Source organism: Anoplolepis gracilipes, chromosome 10, assembly GCF_047496725.1.
Source record: "Anoplolepis gracilipes chromosome 10, ASM4749672v1, whole genome shotgun sequence".
Lineage (NCBI taxonomy): Eukaryota > Metazoa > Arthropoda > Insecta > Hymenoptera > Formicidae > Anoplolepis > Anoplolepis gracilipes.
In genome coordinates, this window is record NC_132979.1 from 12,389,458 (window position 1) to 12,413,504 (window position 24,047).

At 40.2% G+C, this 24,047-nt stretch overlaps 2 protein-coding genes and 3 long non-coding RNA genes across 5 annotated transcripts; all 5 read right to left on the minus strand.

The window, feature by feature from the left end:
- Window positions 1-8,827: 8,827 nt before the first annotated feature.
- On the minus strand, window positions 8,828-9,700 carry LOC140670685 (uncharacterized). Its single transcript, XM_072901401.1, has 2 exons — window positions 9,472-9,700; window positions 8,828-9,018 (listed from the first exon to the last, which is right to left on the minus strand). The coding sequence occupies exons 1-2, from the start codon at window positions 9,698-9,700 to the stop codon at window positions 8,828-8,830; spliced, it is 420 nt and encodes a 139-aa protein (XP_072757502.1).
- Window positions 9,701-10,156: 456 nt separating this feature from the next.
- On the minus strand, window positions 10,157-11,272 carry LOC140670686 (uncharacterized). Its single transcript, XM_072901402.1, has 2 exons — window positions 10,862-11,272; window positions 10,157-10,810 (listed from the first exon to the last, which is right to left on the minus strand). The coding sequence occupies exons 1-2, from the start codon at window positions 11,243-11,245 to the stop codon at window positions 10,157-10,159; spliced, it is 1,038 nt and encodes a 345-aa protein (XP_072757503.1). The 5' UTR covers window positions 11,246-11,272.
- A 6,603-nt stretch (window positions 11,273-17,875) lies between these two features.
- LOC140670261 (uncharacterized) lies at window positions 17,876-18,423 on the minus strand. The gene is made up of 3 exons (XR_012047524.1): window positions 18,262-18,423; window positions 18,047-18,150; window positions 17,876-17,954 (listed from the first exon to the last, which is right to left on the minus strand). It is a non-coding gene; the product is annotated as an uncharacterized lncRNA (long non-coding RNA).
- A 35-nt stretch (window positions 18,424-18,458) lies between these two features.
- On the minus strand, window positions 18,459-19,332 carry LOC140670259 (uncharacterized). The gene is made up of 3 exons (XR_012047522.1): window positions 19,241-19,332; window positions 18,746-18,965; window positions 18,459-18,658 (listed from the first exon to the last, which is right to left on the minus strand). It is a non-coding gene; the product is annotated as an uncharacterized lncRNA (long non-coding RNA).
- A 541-nt stretch (window positions 19,333-19,873) lies between these two features.
- Window positions 19,874-22,982, minus strand: LOC140670258 (uncharacterized). Its single transcript, XR_012047521.1, has 8 exons — window positions 22,810-22,982; window positions 22,560-22,714; window positions 22,263-22,405; window positions 21,858-21,943; window positions 21,573-21,778; window positions 20,406-20,479; window positions 20,276-20,327; window positions 19,874-19,966 (listed from the first exon to the last, which is right to left on the minus strand). It is a non-coding gene; the product is annotated as an uncharacterized lncRNA (long non-coding RNA).
- Between the last annotated feature and the right edge of the window lie 1,065 nt (window positions 22,983-24,047).

Here is a 24,047-nt window from a genome sequence, read left to right on the forward strand (position 1 = left end):
TCGATTCGGGTTTTCGATCTTATGATTTGTCGGTTCTCGCGAGGCACTTCCCGGTGCGGCTTGCCGGCAGCTTCCGGGCGGCTCGGTCCAGTGCCTTTCGCTTCCCCGGACCCCATGGTCGAGTCCGACCCTCCAGCTCCGTAATCGGGGCTCCGATGTTCCATATATCGGAAGTGGCCATCCCCTTGACCGTTCCTTTTCGGTCCTTCGCTCTCGGTACGATCCTGCGGATGTGAACCCTTTAACGGCAGCCGATGTTCCCGGCGGTTTATAAATTATCAAGCAAAATGTACAGTCCTTACCGGGCGTGATCTCTCCGCAGTCTTTGGCCTCCGCTCGCCGTCACAACCAGGATGGCTCCTCGGACCCGCGTAGCTGTCGACTATAGGTTGCTGCCGCCAAACTCACAAATAACGCGCGAAATTAAGAGAAGTAGATCTCGCAGGGCGCTCTCTCTAATTTTCGAGGACGCAGGCTCCGCGGAAATCCTTCCCGATCGGGCCTTTCGGTCCTTGTGACGGACGAAAGAAATCGTCACGTCACAGTGCATTGTACATAGCATAGGACAATGAGAGCATGATGTGGTGGGAAAAGGAGAAGATTACAATAGGAAGATAGTGTGAGAGAGAAAGAATGAAAGGATAGCGGAAGCGCGATAAGACGGAGGCTAAGGCGTACGCGAGAACGCAGATTAAATTTTTTTTATATTATTATATTATTATTATATATATTATATATATATTATTATTATTATTACATTTAATTATATATACAGGGTGGACCATTTTAATCCATCCAGTCGAATATCTCGAAAACCAAGCCCGGGAAAGAAAAATGTTTCAGACAAAAGTTGTATGGTTTCGAGGGGCCATAAGATGGTACCATTGGTTTGACCTTGAAAAATCATTTGAAGGTCACGTAAAGGTCACTTCAAGTTTTTTAAATGGAACACCCTATATATTTTTACATATTCTTGTAGCTCATCTCGAGAGCTTTCCAAAACACTTATGACAAAGTATTTTTCATTAAGTATTTTTTGAGTTATAAGGCTTCAAAAATCTGAATTTGCAACTAACAGTTACACATTTTTACCTTAATATAATTATGTGTTTTCTTTACACCAATTGATTCGTCTCATTATTCTGTGCATAAAAGTATTAGAGTAAGATAATCAAAAAATGAATATTTTACGAGATATCTTGTATTTTGTCAAAATACTGCAACTTTGTGTGTGTGTGTGTTTTTAAAAATATAAAAGATAAAATATAAAAATGTAAAATTAAATATATATATATATAAAATATAAAAAAGAAAATATAAAATATAAAAAATCTAAAATCTGCAATATAAAATACAAAAATATAAAACTTAAAAAATAAAAATAATGGGCAGCAGGGTGAAAGGAAACGCGCGACGACTGCTTCTGTAACAGAAAAATGAACATTTTTATTAGTATCTTTAAAAAAAAAATACACAAACTTTTGAGCGTATTATATAGAGATACTTACAATAGGACTTCTCTCTGAACAATCTGTGGAGTATCCAAAAATGTACGTTAATATTTTCTGTCTCCGCGTCTAAAAAGCGGAGCGGGGGCTGTAACAGAAAATAAAATGAACATTTTTTATTAGTATTTTAAAATAAATATTTAAAATTTGAGCATACTTACGATAGGGCTCCTCTCCGAACAATCTGCGGAGACAGAAAATGTCGACGTACATTTTCGGATAGTCCGCGTCTAACTCTCGGGAGTGGGGGCCATCAGCCCACAAATTCTCCCACTCCGCGCACTCCTTTTTGTGGGCTCGCACCCAGCGCACCTGCTCCATGTGCGCGATGCTTATATATCCAGGCACAGGATAGGCGCCTATTTCGAAAATCTATAAAAAAAAACATATAAATATATTATAAATAAAAAAGCGTATAAAAATAATAAAAACTACTCAACCAAACAGGATCTCCAGTAATGCCTGGAATAAGGCGCGGGCCATATTTCGCGCTCTTCGGAGTGCGCGGCGATGGTACCGGCGATATGGAACCCATTCGGGTACCCGTAGGTGGCGGTACCCCGTCTCAAATATCGCCTCCATAAAAGCAACAATTTGCAACATTTTTATTCACACAATATAACTGCACTTACTGCACCACAGTCAGATGCTTTATGCCAGCTCCAGCGAGAGCTAGGTAACGTCTCGGTGAAAAAAAATAGGGTAGGGGATGAGCATGACATAAGAGTTAGTACGAATGCTTACTCTTTACAGCTGATAAAAAAAAATTAAAAGCTAACTCGGACTGTCGCTCCACACAGCATTCATACAGATAATTATAATTGAATAGCATAAAAAATATAAAATATACAATATAAAATAGATAATATAAAAGATAAAAAAAAAATTAAAATAAGGGTAGGGAGGGAGAGCGCACCACAGCGTCTTCTGAAAAAAAACATCATTATTAATATCTTTAAAATTTTATAAAAATGATAAATACATACACAAATCATGCAGAACTTTTTTGTTTACCACATGTGTGTATTAATTGCGTGAGAGGCAAGTCGCTTTCTTCTCTCTTCTAAAAAGTCTATCCTTCTTAATCTTTTTATCAGTAGCAGTCTCACTCTTCGAAGATATTTTATTTCCGGAACAACAGGATCTTCAAATTGTAAAAGTTTTATATCGGTATTTTCATTGACCACATCGCATAAAAAGTCTATATCATTCATATAAATCATGGATTTGCTGATAAATTTCACTTTGATATGTGCGCACCACATCACTCCCAATCTGTGACCTCTCCGGTAATCTCATGAAACACGATATACAATGTTTAACAGAAATCCCAGGTTTATAATAAAAAGATATAATGCACAGCCGTTTCATTTCATTATATGTACGAACTTGTACATCATCTAACGTATGAATAATAGGTTCTACAATATCACTGAAATCTCTAGAATTACCGTCAAGAACACTATCGTGTAAGGATTCTACATCCGAATCAGAATGCTCGGACGAAAAGTCCATCGAATCGGACGACTCGGCAAACTCGAACGAATCGGACGAATCGGATGAAATGTTCACCAAGAGTGAATCAGGCGACTCGGAAGAATCGGACGACTGGAACGAATCGGATGAAATGTCCATCAAGTCATCCATAAGCACAAAGTTTTTTTATCAGATATAACAAAAAAAATGTCACAAGGATGACCGCAAACTCGCGTTTTCTTCCAAACTCGCTTTATCAGATGCGACAAGATTGTCACAAGGATGGTCGCAAACTCTTTTATAGCACACGCTCCTCCCAAATATATATATTTTAATGTCACGTCTCTCATCTCCATCTAACTTGAGTATCACGTCTCATCTCCCTCTAACTCGAGTATCACGTCTCATCTACATCAGCATTTTCAACATCTTTAGCAGAATGAATGTAGATCCAACTATATATACATCATACGTTTTATAAAAAATAGGCGAAGAAAGAAATAATAAAAATTAGTAATAAAAACGGTAATTTATTTATTGCAAACATCATAGAGTAAATCATTTACAGCATATGTTAACAATTCACAATCTACGAGTGATTTGCCGTCAAACGCGTGACTCTCACGTATCACTTTTACCGCATCGTAAACATTAGTGATATTGTTGCGTTGCAAAACGCTAACAAATTGTTTAAACTTTTCATTAACAATATATGTATTCTGACACAGCCAGAAATGCATATGATCGATACAGTCTTCAAAATCGAATAAATACACCAATGTTTGCGGATGCATATACAAAGAATTATTAGACAATGTTAATTTAACAATCTTGGAATCAGTTAATGTAATCATTGGATAGATAGATCGCAGATCCATAATAGCTCACTTTCAGTCGATTGTACATGTCGTTCAATATCGGCACGTTTCTGCATTAATGAGTGCCAGGTAACGAAAGGCAATACTATTTGATTGCCTCGGTTATCACCAACAAGTAATTCCACATATGACATAACTCCGACGCTTATTCCAATCTCCAAGTATTTGTATGATGTCGGGGTTAGAGCATATCTTCTTCCCAAAATACGACCCGCGCGACGAGACTCGGATGAAATGCTACAAAACTTTAGAAAAATGTTATTAAAAAATAATATATATATATAAATATTAAAAATATTATTTAAAACTAATATAAATAATAAAAATATTATTTAAAAAAAAATAAAACTTATTCTTTCTTTGGCAGAGTGTCCATAATTGGGACGTAATAATTCATGTTGCTTCCTTTAGCGGAGACCACAAACGATTGACACGATACTAAATTATTTTAAGTATTAAAACACAATTTAGCACTACAAATTGTAATGTGGAGGAAGTGATTGTTGATACAGCAAGTTTTTTCTCCAAGCGCCTATATACAGCTGCTAATTAATAATTACATCTCCAAAGATTTTAGCTGAATGTGCTTAAAATTTTCCATGCGTCGAGGTGCGACAACATTTTCTGATGAAATTACACCTGAATATTCTAAATGTACGTGACAAATTATCAAAAAGTAACTCGCAGCTGCATGTAATTTGAAACTACAAATTATCCATGCGCTAACGAATCTTACTAAAATGTTTAAAGTGGGCGTGACAAATCGCGAAATGATAACTATATGTAATTTGAAGCCGCGGATCTTCCGAGCGCTGATATACGGCTGCTAATATTCGAAATATAACAAATCTTTGAGATGACGTGACCCATAGGTGACAATCCAACGAGATATGACAAATCCGCAGCTGCATGTAATTTGAAACTGGAAAACTTTCGAGCACCGATGTGCAGCTGCTAATTTTCGAAATACAGCATAAAAATTTTTTCGACATAACGTCATTGTTAGATGATAAATCGCGAAATGCGTGATAGAAACGTCTATGAATCGCGATATAAATTCGCTGCAAAGAGGTGCACCTCCATTATTTTCGAGTCGTGCATCTTGTTCGGTCTGAAAAACATGGCTGAGCAAAATGTGTGGGAGCAATCCACCCGGGTAAATTCAGTGGAGGAGTACATTGCGTGGGAGGCGCAATATAACGAATGTATCGAGTCGTTGGAAGAACAAAGTCGATTTAAACGACCACGATTATCGATCGGAAATCGACAATCGCTGATTGCTCGAATCGCGCGACTCGAAGGACTGAAAAATGTGTTGCGCAGGCGTTTCGTACACGCGGGTGCAGGATGCAGTTCGCGAGAAAATGGATTGATTTGGCAAGAGATCGATACGGCGTTCGAAGGTCGTATCTTGACTGGTGCGGTTATAAATTATAATCATATCGAACCTCATCAATTTTTGGAAGACGCGAGCGACATTGTGCTCGAGCACGCGCGAAACGTTATGTAAAAACACAGCAGTGTGAAAGTGAATACAGTGTTTAACGGCGAGTTTGTGGCGGGCGATAAGCGCGCCAATAAATCAATCAATACGAGAAACTTTGAACTCTTTCGTACATCCGATTTACGCGAGTGGTATGAGCGGCGAGTCGTCGAGCCCACCCTTGCATCGCTCGAAGAATTTCAGGAACGCGATAGCGGATGGGCATTATCGCGTATACTAAATTTGACAGTAAATTTAAATAAATATAACCTATGCGCGCCGGATGTTGCGTGCAATTACCGCGAAAGATAATAATGAAACGAGCAGTGGTTAACGTGCAATCTTAAGACAATGCATGTTTTGCGTGGGCGGTGGTGGCTGCTCTGTATCCAGTTGAAAGACACACAGACCGCCAATCGTCGTACCCGCATTATACAACAGTACTGAATCTCCAAGATATTGAGTTTCCAGTCACTCTTAATCAAATTAAAAAATTTGAAATTTATAATGACATTTCAATCAATGTGTATACCATCGAGAATGAAAACATTATCCCGTTACGCCTTACGGAGCAAAAGAGGGACAAGCACGTCAACTTGCTCTACGTGCAAGATGCGCGAGATATCGGACATTTTGCGTGGATCAAGAATTTATCCAGGCTCGTGAGTTCGCAACTCAGCAAATGCAAGGTTAAAAAATATATCTGCGATCGGTATGTATATTTAATAAAACTGTCTAAAGATATTTAAAACAGGGATATACAAATTTTAACTTTTATTTTACAGATGTATGCACTATTTTCACTCGGACGAGAAACTACAGTCGCATACAGTAGACTGTGGAAAGATGAACGACTGTGCTATCCGGTTACCGAGCGATAAAGACAGGCGGCTCGCATTCACCTACTACAACAGGAAGGAGCGACTACCTTTCGTCGTGTATGCCGACCTGGAGTGCGTTTTGGTGAAAAAAGAAAAAAATTTTTATCAACATCACCAAGTATTTAGTATCGCTTATTATGTACATTGCTCATACGATAATTCGTTATCCGCGTATCATTCTCGTCGCAAAGCCAATTGCGTTGTGTGGTTCGCCGACGAACTTAAAAATTTGGCACAACGTGTAGAAAATATTTCAACAACTAATGTCCCCATGGTAAATTTAACGCAAGATGAATGGAAAGAATTTCGAAGCGCGACTCAGTGTCATATATGTGAGAAACTATTCGTGGAAGATGATGATATGCGCGTACGCGATCATTGTCATTTGACCAGACGGTACAGAGGTCCCGCACATTCAAATTGCAATCTAAATTACAAGGAATCTTTTTGCATTCCAATAGTATTTCACAATTTATCCGGTTATGATTCTCACTTTATAATCGAGGAAATAGCCACAGCGTTCGAAGGGGAAATCGATTTACTTCCGATAACAAAAGAAAAATATATTTTATTTACGAAACATGTTAAAGGTACGAAAGACAAACCGGGAAATCACATTAAATTACGTTTCATAAATTCATATAAATTTCTCACAAGTCTAGACAAATTGGCATCTTTTCTGAGCAAAGATAAACTCAAAATTTTACAAATGGAATTTAAAAATTTATCCGCCGAGGATTTTAATTTACTGACAAGAAAAGGTGTCTTCCCGTACGAGTACATTGACTGCGTAGATAAATTGCAAGATGCGTGTCTACCATCGCGAGAATCATTTTATAGCTCCTTGACAGGTAACACAGTATCCGAGAGCGATTACGCGCACGCTAAGATTGTCTGGAAGCGATTCTCAATTCGAACGCTAGGCGAATATAGCTATTTATACCTCAAAACTGACGTCTTGTTACTAGCAGACATTTTTTAAAATTTCCGCGAGAGTTATATCAAGAGTTATGGGCTCGACCCCGCGTATTACTATACTCTTCCCGGCTACACGTGGGACGCCATGTTAAAGTATACAAAAATTATATTTGTATTACTCATAGACATTGACATGGTTATGTTTATCGAACGAGGTATACGCGGTGGTTTGAGTCAATGTTTCAACAGGTACGCGCGTGCTAATAACAAGTACATGCAGTCGTATGACTCATCGAAACCATCAACATACTTGATGTATTTCGATGTTAATAATTTATATGGATGGGCAATGTGTCAACCATTACTCTATGCCGATTTTCAGTGGGTCGATAATGTTTCCAATTTTGATGTATCATCGATCGCGCTCGATTTTACAGGCTACATCCTCGAAGTCGACCTCGAGTATCCGCAACATCTTCACGATTCGCACACTGACCTACCGTTTTGCCCGACACACGACAAACCACCTGGCAAGCGCGAGGACAAGCTTCTCGCAACCTTATACGATAAGAAGCGTTACGTGATACACTACCGCAACCTGCAGCAATGTTCCCGTCACGGTCTTCGTGTTGCAAAAATTCATCGTATATTCACTCAATTTCTGTGGCTCCGTACTTATATAGAACTCAACACAAAATTTAGAACACTGGCGAAAAATGAATTTGAAAAAATTTGTACAAACTAATGAATAATGCTGTGTTTGGCAAAACGATGGAAAATGTGCGCAATCGCGTAGATGTTAAACTTTTAACAAAATGGGATGGAAGGTACGGCGCAGAGGCATTAATTGCAAAATTAAATTTTCATAGTAGGAGCGTTTTTTCGGAAAATCTAATCACTGTGGAATTACGTAAACTCGAGGTGAAATTCTACAAACCAATTTACGTGGGTATGTGTATTCTCGATATATCCAAGACATGTTTGTACGAATTTCACCACGATTATATGGTACCAATGTATCGGGAGAGATGCAAAGTCATGTACACCGACGCGGATAGTCTTATATATCATTGAGTGCGACGATGTGTACGAGAATATGAAACGCGATATCATTTGATATGAGCGACTATGCGATAGACAATGCGTACGGTATACCGCTCGTGAATAAAAAGGTACCGGGTCTAATGAAAGATGAAAACAACCATAATGACCAAATTTGTTGGGCTTAGAGCAAAAATGTATGCGTTGCGCGTGGATGGTAAGAAGGATACGAAAAAGGTAAAAGGCGTCAAGAGTAACGTTGTCGCGAGAACGATAATGTTTGACGTTTACACGCGGTGTTTGAACGAAGAGATTGAAATGACGCGTAGTCAATCGTGTATAAAATCAAAATTGCACGAGGTATACACCATTCGCGAAACAAAAATTGCTTTAAGTCCGTACAATGACAAGCGATATATCGTACCTACAACTACTGATACGTTACCGTGGGGACATTATAAAATATCATTGTAAATAATTGTATTTATTTATTGTAAATAACTGTATTTATTGTAAATATAAATTATATATATATATTCATTCATGTAAATTTATGTGTATTTTTATTATGTTTATAATAAATTATTTTTATGTATCCAAGAGTTGTGCGATTTATCAAGTCCCAGCCATTTCAGAAAAACTTCATCTCCTTTTTTTACGTATCACCTTTTCCACGAGATACACGTCGGGGTTAGCAACGCGTTGTAGTTCGTATTCGTAGAATCCTCCGGCTACTGGATTTCCGCGCGAATCTTCGAGTAGATATGTCGCGGGATTAGTATTCTGTATTTTGACAATTTTGAACACTTCGGCCGACCAATTTGGTGTGTAACCTTTATCAAAAATGGTCTTGAATTTACTCACACGTATCGAATCACCCACTTTGAATCTCGCTGGAGCAGCAATTTTTACATTGTTGTATACTGTATTTAAAAGTCTACCAGCAATTGTAGGAGTGACATCGATAGGTCTCATATTGATAGTGCGATGTTTTCGCGCGTTATATTCTGCAACGAGTCGGAATAAAGCGTCGATCCACTTGTAATTACCATTTAGCGTAAACAATTTCCACATATTGTTCTTTAAAGTGCGGTTGAATCGTTCCATGATCGAGACTTTCATGATGGAATACGTTGAATAATGATTAATGTTATGTTTCTTCATGAGTTTTTGCACATTTGTATTATAAAATTCCTTTCCTCTGTCTGTTTGAAAATTTTTCGGACATCTTCCACCATCTCGAATTAGTTTCGCAATCGTTTCAGACATTTCGTTTCCGCTTTTACTTTTGAGCGGTATGGCCCACGCATACTTGCTCAGCACATCGATAACAGTGAGTATGTAATTGAAACCTTTGTTGACTCGTGCATAAGGACGCATCTCAACCACGTCTGCCTGCCACAGATCATCGTATCCGCGTACTATGACGCCTCTACGCGGAAAATTTCTTTTCGCCGGAGCGTGCAATTCTTCCACGAGCAGTCGCTTTTCAGAGTTGTTTTTCTTTTCTTGCATGTTTGATCGTGGCATATTTCATAATAATGTAAAAGTTCATGTATAAATCTTTATATATCTTTTCCTGAGTCGGATGTAGTTTGCACACGTGTGTGAAGCATTTTCTGCATTTCATGCATCATTATCTGAAGCGTTTGCACGTGCGTTTCGAGTGCAATAACTGTTTCCTCAATTTCTTTCAGCCTATTCCTCAAAAGTTCAACACTTGTTTCAACATACCGTTTGTTAACAACATCGTTATCATCTTCCGGTTGCGCTACACGTCGTATCTTGCGCAACCTTGCGTCAAAGCCGGCGCTAGTCAGACACAGAGCGTTATCTCGCACATATGTTCTTAGTAATCCGTTCCATTCATAGTATGCATTATTCGACATACCGAGCGATACTCCAAATTTATTAATTGATATTTCAATACGAAATGTTTTGACAGAATGACTAGTATCGTCAACATGTTGTTTAATTTATACTAAGACCTGCCTCGCGAAGCTCTTCGATAATTGACATGATTTCATTGCCATGAGCATTGTTACCTGCTTGACGCGAAGCTTCCAGCAGCCGCAAACGATCTACCAATTTGTTGGGATCGTTCCAATGCACGTATTCAATTTTATTCTCACTCAGTGTCACAGTGCGTGATAGGTTTATACCTTTTCCAATTTTTCTTTTGATAGGAAATAATGAAGCGATTATATATTTATATTTGTATCCTTTGTTACCTAATACTGGATTATGCACATTACTATCACGTCTATGCGTGTTTGTCGCCAGTAATATACTTTTATATTTATGCATATCGTTCTCTGTATATACAGCATCATCGGGAATTCTCTTGAAAATTAATTCGTAGAGACCCGGCGTCCCCGCATATTTCACTCCATTGATGATTATATTATCATTCTTATCCACTTCGAAATGTTTATCGCCGAGCATCATTCCTTCGTCGGAAAATTTAACACCGTATACGTAATCCATCTCGTTATTTACATCTTGACTCAAAATTGCTCCGATATATCTTTGTCCGAGCGGACCAAGATGTTCTCGCAACATATTCTGACCCTCGGATGTTTGTAATTGACGTTGAACCGACGTCACAACCGTTTCGGGTGTGGTCTAAAAAATTTCTTCGACGGAAGGAGACGAGATTATTTGAAGTTGTTGTACAGCTTTTATCGGAGTCGATTGTTTCATTCGCTTTGATTGATTTGATGTAGAAGTTAATGAATCGTTTGATCGTTTCCGTCTCCCATTTGATATTTTTTCATAAGTCAGTGAAATGTTTGATCGTTTCTGCTTTATGCTCTCTTGTTCTTCTCTGGGTATACCAAACGACTCCACTTTCGATGCATCAGATTCTACATCGATGGTATTCTCAACAATTTGTTTTAGAAGTTCAGTGATTGGCTTAAAATGTCTCTCCAAAGCGACGTCTTCCTCAATTTTACCAGTTTTTAAAGCGTGATATTTTTTGCGAATTGATTCGCTCGTTTTTGCAATCTCTCTCACAATCTTTTCACGTTCATCATCAGCATCATTGTTGTTTATCATGATGGATATTTTGTAGACGTTGTTAGACTGATGTATCGACAGCGACTAACCTCTCTACGGTATCGCAAATTCATTAAATCCTTTTCTATATCGTCCATTGATCAGCGAGCTGTCTTTATCAATAACTACGAATCCATACTTGTGCTGCCAGCATTTCTGGCATAATGCATGAAAATCGTTGTATGACATGTCAGTATTTACATGATCGTTGTACACATGTTTCAGGTTTGTACTATCCTGTTGAAATAAAATCAACAAATTCGCATTGTCGCGTATAAGATGCTTGGGTATCTTGGCATACGTTTGACAAAGATAGAAACAGTCTACGCTCGAGTGTCGATCCATTGCAAAGTACTCTCTTATCGTATCTTGTTTATCGCACGCCACGTCATTAAAGATAAAAATGGAATTCGGAAGCGCCTCGCTTGGAGCAACGACTTTACTATTATTAGAGAATGTGAAATAACCAATTTCGTCTATCAGTTGTTGTGCCTCCGCGAAGGGGCACGGGATTGTCGGGATCGTTCCGGGAATGTCGGGGATGCGTCGGGCGTTTTTCCCCCTTTGGTTTTATAGTATTCTGCTTTTCTTTTAATTGTATTTCTTTTTATTCTTCTACTTTTACAACATGTACAGTTCTTTTCATCTCTCGCAAAATATAAGATAGTTTAATTGAAATCAATGGTGTGATATTTTGTCACTGCTCCCAGCGAACGTTATACTACTCGCGCTTGCTATCGGTTAGAGTGAGAGAGCGGTATCTCTCGTATACACCGTCGTACCGGTAGTCTGATACGCGTCGGCTTATCTCAGGTGCGCGTATATCTCTCGGTCATGCGAGTATGACTTTGTTGAATCTGATCAGTAGCTGCTCGTGGCGATTATTACTCGTTCGGTTCTAATTAGCGACTGCCCGTCGCTTCATCGCGGCGGGTGCTGAGCTTCCCTCCGAACTGCATGGTTTTTCGGAGGGGGTCCCTTAGCAACATGACCAAATATGGTTATGTTGCTGAATTCGCGTTTTAGTGCAGGCGAGGAAGTTCAGAGTCGAATTTCCTCGCTTGTACTTTTAGCAATTCGGCGACACCTTTCCGGTGCGTTTCTGAGAGCGCTTTCCGGTTTCGCGTTCGCGCTCGGTCTCGGGCGCGCGTGGCTCGCTGCGTCAGCGGCTCGCGCGATTATCGCTTCGCTCGCGATGCATTCCTGCATCTATATGATCATATGTATATATATATATATATATATATATATATATATATTTATTAAATCTGTAGCCTTTTTTGGGGCTATAACACCCCTCCCCCGTTGGAAAAGAAAACGGAGGTACAACGTTTTCTGTTTTAGGGAATTTATTTCTTTTTCTTAAGTTTTAAGTTTCCCGATATATATATATATACTATATGTTTTCTTTTATATTATTTTCTTATTCTAGTCAACAATTTTGTTTGTTTTCGCGTTTACAAGATTTAAATATAATCGTTTTTCTTATCTAAAATCGCGTGCTTAGGCTACGTTTTAATATTGGTTTTGGGAGTCGATCGATCGGTTCGGATCGCTCTTCGTCGTATATCCTAATTAATGGTCGCTTCCTTCTTTTATTTTTGTTTCGTATGACTATGTAAAGTATAATTAATATTATTATTATTGTTATCGTGATTGTTCCGCTTGTCGCCATTGGATATACGAATTGTTTTTTCGCGAAGAAATTTTGTTCGTTACTTTTTAAATTGTTGTCTATTTCTTCTAGTTGTAATTTTAATTTTGTCAGTTCCATTCGGTGTTGACCTATGTCTTGTATCGTGTCATTATCGTGTGTTATCGTGTTGCGTTCTCGTACCAGTGTCAAGTTATATTCAGGCAGGTACGTTTCTATATCCGTTTCATAGATTGTTTGCTTCGTCTGTATAGTCATGTCTGGAGTTATTAATTTGCATTTTCCCTTCAGCGTAATTTTTCCAGTGTTTTTAATCACTGTTTTGTATTCTTGTCGTTTGTCGTATTGTATTGTTAATTGTTGTTCTGTAGCAGTCGAGTAGAGCCATGTTTGTGGCTGTTGTAATGCGATCCATGTGGTACGCATTGATATAATGTATTTCGTCTTACAGTTACGTTGACGCTGCTGTGTATAAATTTGTATTTCGCATGGTGCATTTAAATTTACTCTATATGTCGGTGTCGCATGCTCACATGTGTATTGTGAGTTAATGTTAATACAATCTTTTAAATCTTTTTCTGTTACTAAAACGTATGTTAGTTTTTCTTTGTCTATCGCAATTATTTTATTGTTAATTTCTGTCACTGCGAATATATTGTTATAACTGAATACAGGTAACGCAATTACATTCATTATGGTATAGCTCGGTTGCGCAATTAATGGGAAGATTAGAATGGTATAAATAATTGCTTTATCGCTGAATGCGCTTATTTTCGCGTATTTTTCTATAGTAAGCCAATCTTCGGTGTGTACTTGAAAAGGGAAGTACAGTCCTTGTGGCAACTGCTGTGTTGCTTCCTTTAAATGTGTTATTATGCTATCTATCGGTGTTAATCTCGGATGCATTGCTCCGTTTTTTGTATATGTTAAATATTCTATAATGTTATCCGCGTCGCGTATTAATTCTGCTATTACTGCGGTAATTATGGTAAAGTGTTCGTTTATCTCGCTGCGTTCGATATACTCAGTTACTCGTTTCTGTAAGAGGTATTCGTTATGTTGTATTGTATTTTCGATTTTATCAATATGCCCGATAGTCGTATTTATTATTTTAATTTGATTTTGTACGGCATGCTGTATTGTTTTTTGACTGTTTTCTAATATGTTAAGTTGTTCGTTAATTCGTTTTTCGTCGTTAACGTCCATTGTGCCAAATAAAGACTTTGATAAGGAACCTATTCCGTCTATGAGTCCTCGTCGTTTATTTGTCTGTTTTTTGTATATCGTTTTAATTTGTATTATGACATTTTTTAAATATTTTGCTTCTCTTTTTGTTAGAATGTCTAGGTTCACACATGTATCTCGAAGATAATGAGCGTGAAATTTCATGGTTTCGCATAATCTTTCGGTCTGTTTTAAATAGTTGTTTATTTGTTCGTATCTTTCGTCTAAGTTTGATAAGTCTAATTTTATTACTAGTTTCCAGTTTTCTTTTGCGTAGTGGATTTGTCCGATTTCTTCGAAGAATAATCCTGGGTTATGTTTAAATTCTTGTATCTGGTATGAGGGATTCGTTTCGTCGTCTTTCGTGTGACCTTTGCTTATCCAGCAGGCGAATGTCCTGTAATATTATATTATATTTCATTTTATTATATTTTATCTCTTAGGTGTCGCTCGCCTTCTTTGACTTCGCGGGGTTCGCGCTAATCCAGCGGGTGATACACCGGTAATATTATAATGTGGGTTTAGTCTCTCAGCGACTTTGGGTTGAGGTGGATCTCGCGTTTTTTATTTGAAAGATGTTGCGCTTTTTGCTCCAATGGAGTTTGCCAATTTGTCGCCAGTGCGATGGATATCGGGATGGTATTTATCCCGATATCTGCCGCGAGTGTTTTCGGGGTCGCCTACCGGTTGTGGGTCTACCGCCACCTGTGGACCCCGTAGTGCGGGCGCGGAGCGCCGTTCTCCGAAGTTCCCGGGTCGCGGGGGGTACTTTGTCCCTCCGCGTTACGTTCTCGGTGCCTGGTGAGAGGTTTGTGCGGGCAGTGGTGCCGGCCCTGGATCCGATGCATCCCGTCCGCGTGGAGATGAGGAAGGTCCATGACCAATTTGACTTTTACGAGTTGAGATGTCACCGGGGGGAGGAGGAAGACTAGGACATGGATCCTTGAAGAAGGTGAGTACTAGTTTTCTATATATGGCTTAAGCTTGTTTGCGTGTAAGCGGGTGTTTTTCCTTCCTTTCTTCACCGTGTAGTTGTTATTCGAATGTTTTTCGATTATTATGTATGGTCCGATCCATAGAGATTCGAGTTTTTTCGATCTTCCGCGTCGTAGCGTTTCATCATAAATGAGTACTTTATCGCCGATTTTGAACTTTGTTTCTTTTGCGGTTCGATCGTAGTGTTCCTTCGATTTCAGTTTTTTCTCTGTGAGACTATCTCTTGCAACTTGATTCGTGGCGCGTAGTCTTTCTTTTAGCTCTTGCGCGTAATCGTCATAGTTGTATGTCGGTTGTGGTGGTTTAGTTAATGCTGTCGGTATTTCGGCTTGGTGTCCGTATACTAGCTCGAAGGGCGTGTATCCTGTAGCTGTATGTGGCGTAGTGTTGTAGGTGAACATCGCGAACGGAATCCATTCGTCCCAGTCAGTCTGATCATTACTAATATAATGTCGTAGATATTCTGTTAATGTTCTGTGCGATCGTTCTAACGCGTCGTTACTTTCAGGATGATACGCGGTCGTCTGAATTTTATTTATTTTTAATAATTTACACGTATTTTTAAAGATTTCGCTTAAAAAATTTGTGCCTTGATCGGTTAAAATTTTTTCCGGTATTCCGTATTCTAAAATTATTTTCGTGGTAAATTCTTTACTCACGGTGTTCGCTTCTTGATTTGGTATCGGTATTGCTTTACTAAATTTTGTCAAACTATCTTGAAAAGTTAGTAAATATTTATTTCCGGTATTAGTTATCGTTAATGGACCGACTATATCTAATGCACATTTTTCGAACGGTTTACTCGGTGTATCGGTGATAACGAGAGGTGCTTTAAATCGTCGCGATAATTTATTTTTTTGGCAAGTGTCACATTTTTTAATGTATCGTTCGACGTCTTTCGTCAACCCGGTCCAATTATGCGTGAGGCGAATTCTGTTTATCGTCCTCTCGATACCTTGGTGTCCTCCTGTGGGTGCATCATGATATTCATATAATATTTGTTTCTTTTCTTCTGCGCTATAGGCACGTGTCGCATCGTTGCTATCTTTCTCGTCCTCTTCTTTATCTCTTTCTTCACTGCTGATATCGTCCATCTCTTCGGTGGTGAGAATCTTTTCTCTCTCTTGCTCGTCGTTGTCTTGTGTTACGTTGCGGCTTAGCGCATCGGCGTTCGCGTTCGCACGTCCGGCCTTATGTATGATCTCATAATCGTACTCTTCTAATTTTATTCGCCATCGAATTAATCGCGATCCTGGATCGTTCACGTTAAATAACCATATTAGAGGTTTGTGATCTGTAATGACCTTAAATTGTGTTCCGTACACGTAGGGTCTGAAATGCTTTACAGCCCATACAATAGCTAATAGTTCCCTTTAGGTAGTGCTATAGTTCTGTTCCGCGCGGTTCAGTACTCGGCTGGCGTAAGCTATCGGTCGGTCGCTGCCTATCTTTCCTTGCGATAAGACCGCTCCGATCGCGTAGTCGGATGCGTCTGTAGCTATATTAAATTGTTCAGCGAAATCTGGATATTTTAATACGGGTGCCGTTATTAATTTATTTTTAAGTACTTCGAAAGCATTTTGTTGCTCTACGGTCCACACAAATTTTTCGGTTTTCTTTGTCAATTTCGTTAATGGTTTAGCTATTTTCGAGAAATCTTTTATGAATCTTCGATAGTAACCGGCTAGACCTATAAATGATTGGATATCTTTCACCCTGTTTGGCGTCGGGAAATCTCTTACCGCTGTTAGTTTAGACGGGTCAGGAGATATTCCATGTTCCGATATTATATGGCCCAGGTACATTACTTCTTTGCGTAGGAATTCGCATTTATCCGGCTGTAGTTTTAAATTATTAGTTCGAAGTCGTTGCAGCACTTCCTTGAGTCACTTGTTATGATCTTCGAGGCTTGCTCCGTAAATGACGATGTCGTCTAGATAGACCAGGCATTTGAGTCCTTGTATTCCTGTCAATACAGAGTTCATTAATCTCTGAAATGTCGCCGGTGCGTTTTTCAATCCAAAGGGCATTCGGTTGAACTCGTAATGTCCATACGGAGTTGAAAAGGCAGTTTTAGACTTGTCCTTTTCGGCCATTGGTATTTGATGATATCCGGATGCTAGGTCTAATGTTGTGAAGTATTTTGCATTTCCCAGCTGGTCCAGTATATCCGTAATATTAGGCAGAGGGAAGGAATCGCCGATCGTCAAGTCGTTGAGCTTTCGAAAGTCTATAACTATTCGAAGTTTCGGTTTACCTGATACGTCGGTCTTTTTTGGTACTACTAATAGCGGAGCATTCCATTGACTCGCGCTGGTACGAATTATTCCGTCTTCCAACATTTGTTGCACTTGTTTATTTACTTCCGTCTTATGTTTCTCCGGAAGGCGATACGGTCTTACATTTACCGTTGAGGCGTCTACGCGCGTATTTATCTCGTGCGCTACCGTCGCAGTGCACGACAGTGGTTCTCCATTCAGGTGAAATATGTCGCTATATTCATCACATATCCTTGAGAGTGCCTGTCGTTCTTCAGAGTTGAGATGCTGTGTTCGCAACAATTGTCAGATGCGCTCGTTACGTGGGGTATTTTTATCGTCCGTCCCCACGGCTATTGTATAGATACCGTGCGGGTTATCTTTATCGATGTCGTCTATTGTTACAACAGGTGTACGTATCTCAATAGTCTCGTCTGTTGTGTTGATAACGCTGATTGGGCAGAGAAAGTTTTTCGGTTCTACTAGACATCTTCCTATATATATTCCAGGGGCTGTTTCTTTCGCGCGTACTATTCCCGCTTCGTTTCGATTAGTCGCGGCTTGCACAATGGTTTCACTGCGTGGTTTCAAGATAATTTTATTATATGGTCGCATCTTGAGTACATCCGTACCGATTTTTAACTCTTTGTTTTTGTAATCGCATGATACCTTTTGCTTCCTTAGGAAATCGATTCCTAGTATCCCGTCGTATTCCATGGGGAAGATCCACATTCTCGTATACACTCGCGTGGCAGTGTATTCCCCAGTGGTTCCTGTAACGTATAATAATTTAGTGAAGTGAGTACGTTGTCGTTATTATTAAGATATATTCGTGTAATCATTAACCATATTGTATACGTGTAATTTACTCGAAATATACATACCTGTGTCAGTTCGCGGCCCCTGTCCATTCCGGGCGTCGGTCATCTTCTCGGTGTCAATTTTTCTCGTTAACCTCTCGCGTCTACACACCTGTAAATATCGAGATAAGCTTTCTAGTCTAATTTTAATACCGAAATTATCGGGCAAATTAGTGCTACTTATCTGACGAGGTCATCCTTCCTTCACGCCTACATCGGGCTCTCTCTTTCATCCTGCGGCGACGCGCGCCTCTCTCAGGGCGTTCGGGCTATCCTGTGTCGGTGCGCGCCTCCTTCAGCGCGTTGTTGTATTCCTTATAGCTTCTTTTTTTATTTTTTTTTTCTCTTTTCTTTTTTTTTGTCCGCTCACCTGTCGCAAGGTCCGCGACGTCCGCCTTGACATACCCGGAGCCTCAGATATCTGTAACATATAATTGAAGAGATTAATATTTTATTCAGACGTCTTCATAGGAAGTGACATTAGACAGAGAGCGATAACCATCCTTACCTAAACCGTAGTGCGCCTCCTTCAGGGCGATCTACATCCTTCCTACGTCGCGCGCTTCTCTCAGGGCGAACGACTCTCATCTCAGAGGAGCGCCTCTTTCAGGGCATTCCGACTCCTAGCGTGCAGCTCGCCTCTCTCAGGGCGATCTGCCTCCTCTCAGTCCACGAACCGCGCCTCTCTCAGGGCGTCTCTCACAATTCCTCCGATCGCTCTTCTTGGTCTGAAATATAAAATAAATATTAAATTAAAGTAAATTCATTAAGGCTCACCCTGTCCCCACAACCCGTCAGATAAAGTCAAATTAACTCGTTTAGCAATTTACATTAGCGCGTGTACGAGCCCCTTATCACCTATCATAACCGTCCCCCTTGGTTCTGTGTGTATGTTTTTTTTTCTCTTCTCTTTTCCCTTTTTCATCACTCGCGTTACTATCCCTAATCCCGGTCTATACTCCCCCGTGTATTCAGCCATGGCTTTGATTATAATTTCACTTACCTCCTCAGCTGCGTCATGGGTCGGTCACGTCGATCAGGGCGCGCTCACCAACTGAAGCGCCTCATCCGGTCCTTATATCAAGGCGGCCTTACCTAACGGTCCAAACGGGTGCTCCTCCAGCGGATAGTCGAAACCCAGCGTCCGTCGGGATTTCACATACCCTCCACCAGGAAACCATACGGCTGAATCCTCGGCTCCTGACGCGTTCCACAACGCTGTCACTCCACCGGCATCCAGCAGCGGGGCCGTCGCTTCCTCATATAGGCCCTTACCGCCTATCGAATACCGTCCGTGGCCCGTGCCCCCGCCGTTGATAGACTTCGGAATTACGCAACCAAGGATCATTTCCTCTCAGCCTTTCTTCGGGCAAGTACGCATCTTGCCGGCCGCTGAAGTACCTATCAGTTTGCCTCTCGATACTCGCCCGTGATTTACTCGTCTATTCGTCCTGTAAAATACAAGAAAATATAACCGTATATGTATGTTTAGTATAAAATAATGATAAATACATAAAAATTAGTATATGATCTGTATTCATTGTCTACTCACTTCACATCCCCTTCATTACCTATTACGTCCCGACCGCCAGCTTCCGGTGCACCGCTACGCTGATCGTGACAGGTTTACCGCTCGGCCACCGCGATCCGCGTACACCAACCACCGCAACCGCACCTCGCTTGCGATCCAGGACGTAACAACTGGTGACAGCGCGGTGAGATTTTACCGCTAAAAATCAGTGCAAAAATAGAAGTAACCACTCTTCGTTATTGAAAACAAGTACATTTTGTTAAGGAAATCTTTCTTTCTTAAATTATCATCGCGAATTATTCTTTTTTTTTCTTTCTTTAGTCTCGAGGAAAATTACAAATACATGTTACGATTAAAGTCTCTTCAAATCTCAAACATTAAATAAATCGATCATTGTCCATTATCCTTATACCTTAATATTACTTTCAAAATTCTTCGTAAAATATATGTATCCATGTTATAAATATCCAAACTAATTTAACCACTAACCTCTTTGGTGATAATTACCTGTTCATAATCGTCAGAACTGGTGATTGTACGCGATTCCGTTTTCGCATACCTGCAACAAAAAGAAATTATATACACACAATCGTTTGCAATCGCGAGTCCTGCTATACCATCGATAATAAGTACTTACCTTTAAATATGGTTCAATCCGACGATCTCTCGGGAAACATAGAACGCGAAAACCATGAGGAAGCTTTTAGAGATCTACGCGAAAAGGAAAGAGAATTAAAAATCCGAACTGAAATGTTGGAAAACATGATGCGCGCGTTCGCTAAAAATCTACTCGGTTTGCAGGCCTCGAGCTCAGCGGACGTAACAAATAACGCGCCTCCATCGTTAAACATGTCGAACGCCTCGTATAACGGTATCCAGCCCACGACCTCAGCCGCCGGAATAAACGGTTCTCATTACCCGACGGGATATCCGAAATCATATTTGCGCGACGCTCTCGAACTGGTGCCGAAATACGATGGGTATAACATTCCCGTGCTACAATTCGCTAGGGCATGCAAAAGGGCAAAGGAATCGGTACCGTTGGTAGACGAAGCATTATTTGTCCGTATGCTACGAAATAAATTAACGCACCACGCATATTTAGCCGTAGAGGATGAAATCCACCCGACCGTGGAAAAATTTCTCGACTGCCTCAGGAGAACTTTTGGTCCTGCTAGAAGCTCGAACTATTATCGCGGACAATTAAGCATAGCGTACAAAAAGCCGAACGAGCACATACTTGACTACATCGGGCGTGTTAAAGATCTGAAAACGGCCATAATCGAAGGAGATCAAGTCCAACTCGGTAGACCGTTATCCGAAAATGAGATTGCCGGAATAGAAGGTTTCGCGTTAGAAGCGTTTTACGAAGGACTTCCACGCGAATATAGAATAGAACTTCGCGCTGAAGGATATAGTAGCCTTCCCGACGTCTGCTCTAAAGTGCTCACAATTAATAAACGTCTAGAAAGAGAGGAGATAAGATACAAGAGCACTCGAAACGCGAACGGTAACAATAATCACAATAGTAACGCTGCACCGGCCCCCGCGACGCAGATTCTCCAACGCAATCAGACTGCGGTAGCAAATAGGCCGTCCGGTCCCGGGGACGCATACGAACGAAAAATTTGCGGGTACTGCCAAAAGATTGGACACCTCATACACGAGTGTCGTAAACGACAGTATCGCGAAAAGTACAATAACAATAATAATAATAATAATTTCAATAATAATAATAATTATTCCAATAACTCTCATAATATGCACGCTAATGCAAATTCTAATAGTAATATGAATAATTCACCTCCGCGAAGTACGGTAAACCGAACAGAGGTCTCGGTCAACGGAGCGTCCCGAGGCCCTCTCCAAATCCGCTCCACCCTCTGCATGGAAGGGAAACCAGATCCCTTCACGTCCTCCGAGGAGACGACGGAAACGTATCAGCCGTCGAGCTCGCATCACCGTCTTTCCGAGGACCAACAGTCTTCATGCTCGATACAGGAGCACAGCCTAATATAATAAAGAAAGGTTGCATTAAATCCGATATTCAAATCAACAACAAGGAGACTATCCAATTAACGGGTATCACCGAAAATGTTGTCACCACTCTGGGATCCGCCATAGCATACGTTTCGAAAACCCCAGTAGTTTTCCACGTGGTAGCCGACGAATTCCCTATAATCACACAGGGCATATTAGGTTCGTCGTTCTTCACCGAACATAACGCGTGCATTAATTACGGTAATAAGGTAATCACGTGGCGCGACTGCGCGTTCCCATTCAAGGACAAGGAGTCCATCGTCATACCCCCACGTATGAAGCTGGGAATCACGGTCCGCATAGCTAATCCGGAAATTAAAACGGGTTACCTCGCCCCGATACGCGCCCGCGACGCGGTCTTCGCCGGAGATGCGCTTGTCACGTGTATCAACGACAAGGCATATATCGGCATTACGAACACATTAGACGAAGAAATCGAAATTATAATACCTACCGTTACGCTAACAGAAGTTACGAAAATATCGCAGGATCCTCCTGCCAGGGAGCTCCTGAAGCAACCCTCTAGCCCATCCGGCGATAGCCCCGTCAAAATTCAAGCGAGCAGAAGCCTTCGCACCCAAGAAGCACGCACTGCGCCTGCAACGATTCAAGATAATTTTAATACACGCAAACATAAGCAACCAAGCAAATCACACAATAACACAAAAAACAAGATACACGCTGAAAACAACAAACAAACAAACTTATCATTTAACAAACAAAATACGCTACAAAAGCAAAACACATCTACTCTCTCTTCTCCTCTTCCTAATACGCCAACACAAAACGTTGATCCCGATCAGCATCCCTACGGGCAGGAGCACTGCCTTCCTCTTGTCGCATCAAGGTGCGGCGTCGACTTAGGTCGACATCCCAATACCTCTCCCGATTATCCCTCATCCTTTTCTACAAAAAATGCAACACTTCAAGCTACAATCGTTTTTACGCACAAGTCCCTTGATTCTAATACTATTATCACAAATCATTCTCACATTACTTACACAGAAAGGGGATCCTTATCTCCGCCGGCGAACGACGATGCCGCTCTCGCGTTGGTGCGAACCCCTTCCTCTGTTCTCAGCCCAGGCGGTCAATCTTCTATAATTGCTCTTCCGTACTTTCCTCTAAACCCCGCAGAAGCGGATGACTTACCTCCTTTGTGCGTAGTTACAAATAAGCAATCTGAAACAAATAATAATACACCTCATTACACACCCATCAATCAGCGTACAATAAATCATACAAAACACAACGACATACATAAAATGCAAATAGTTAATATGGTAAACGAGAAGATACACTGGAAAAACTTAAGGAACTCACCCGAGATACTCACCCAGCGCGAACACAATTACACGGAAGACACTACACCGGACAGAATTACTCAAATAATACGACTCTTGCGCCTTGATCATCTTAACGACCTGGAAAAAGAGAATATTTTCGAACTAATAAAACGACACAGTGACAGATTCTACATATCAGGGGAATATCTGGACCAAATTTCAGCAATCACTCACAAAATATACACTTCGGACGAGATACCGATACACACCAAACAGTATAGATTCCCGCTAATACATCGAGAAGAAATAAATAAACAGGTCAACGAGCTTCTTCAGAAAAATATAGTGACACCGTCCACTTCACCGTACAGTTCCCCCGTCTGAATCGTTCCGAAGAAACCGGACTCAGCTGGAAACAAGAGATGGCGAATGGTCATCGATTACAGAAGGCTCAACGAAAAAACGCTGGGAGACACCTACCCTTGTGACGTCCCGCAAAAAAATTTCAAATTGAATTTTTCAAAATATAAACGTACCGCTAGAAATATGAACACAAGGTATGAGATATACATATATATCTCAAATTCAGCTTAATAAAATATTTAATCGAGCAAAATATTATATAGCTATTAAATTGGATATTGCTTGCCTACATATTGTTATCAAAATAATACTGACCCTTATCAGTAAAGAAAATCATATAATTACAACCATCAGACTACTTTACCATTTGACTCTCTAAATAATAGTTGAAAATTTCTCTATTAAAATATATAGAAATATATGTCACTATAATATCAGAATCGCAAAAATCCAATAAATAAATTATGCAAACGTAACACTACCTCAACCCCTTTTTCTCATAATAAAATGTAAATCTACATGGAAGACTCTTTTCTCAGTGTAACCAATGAGGAACTAATAATTTCGAAGCATAATATGACAAGCATTAC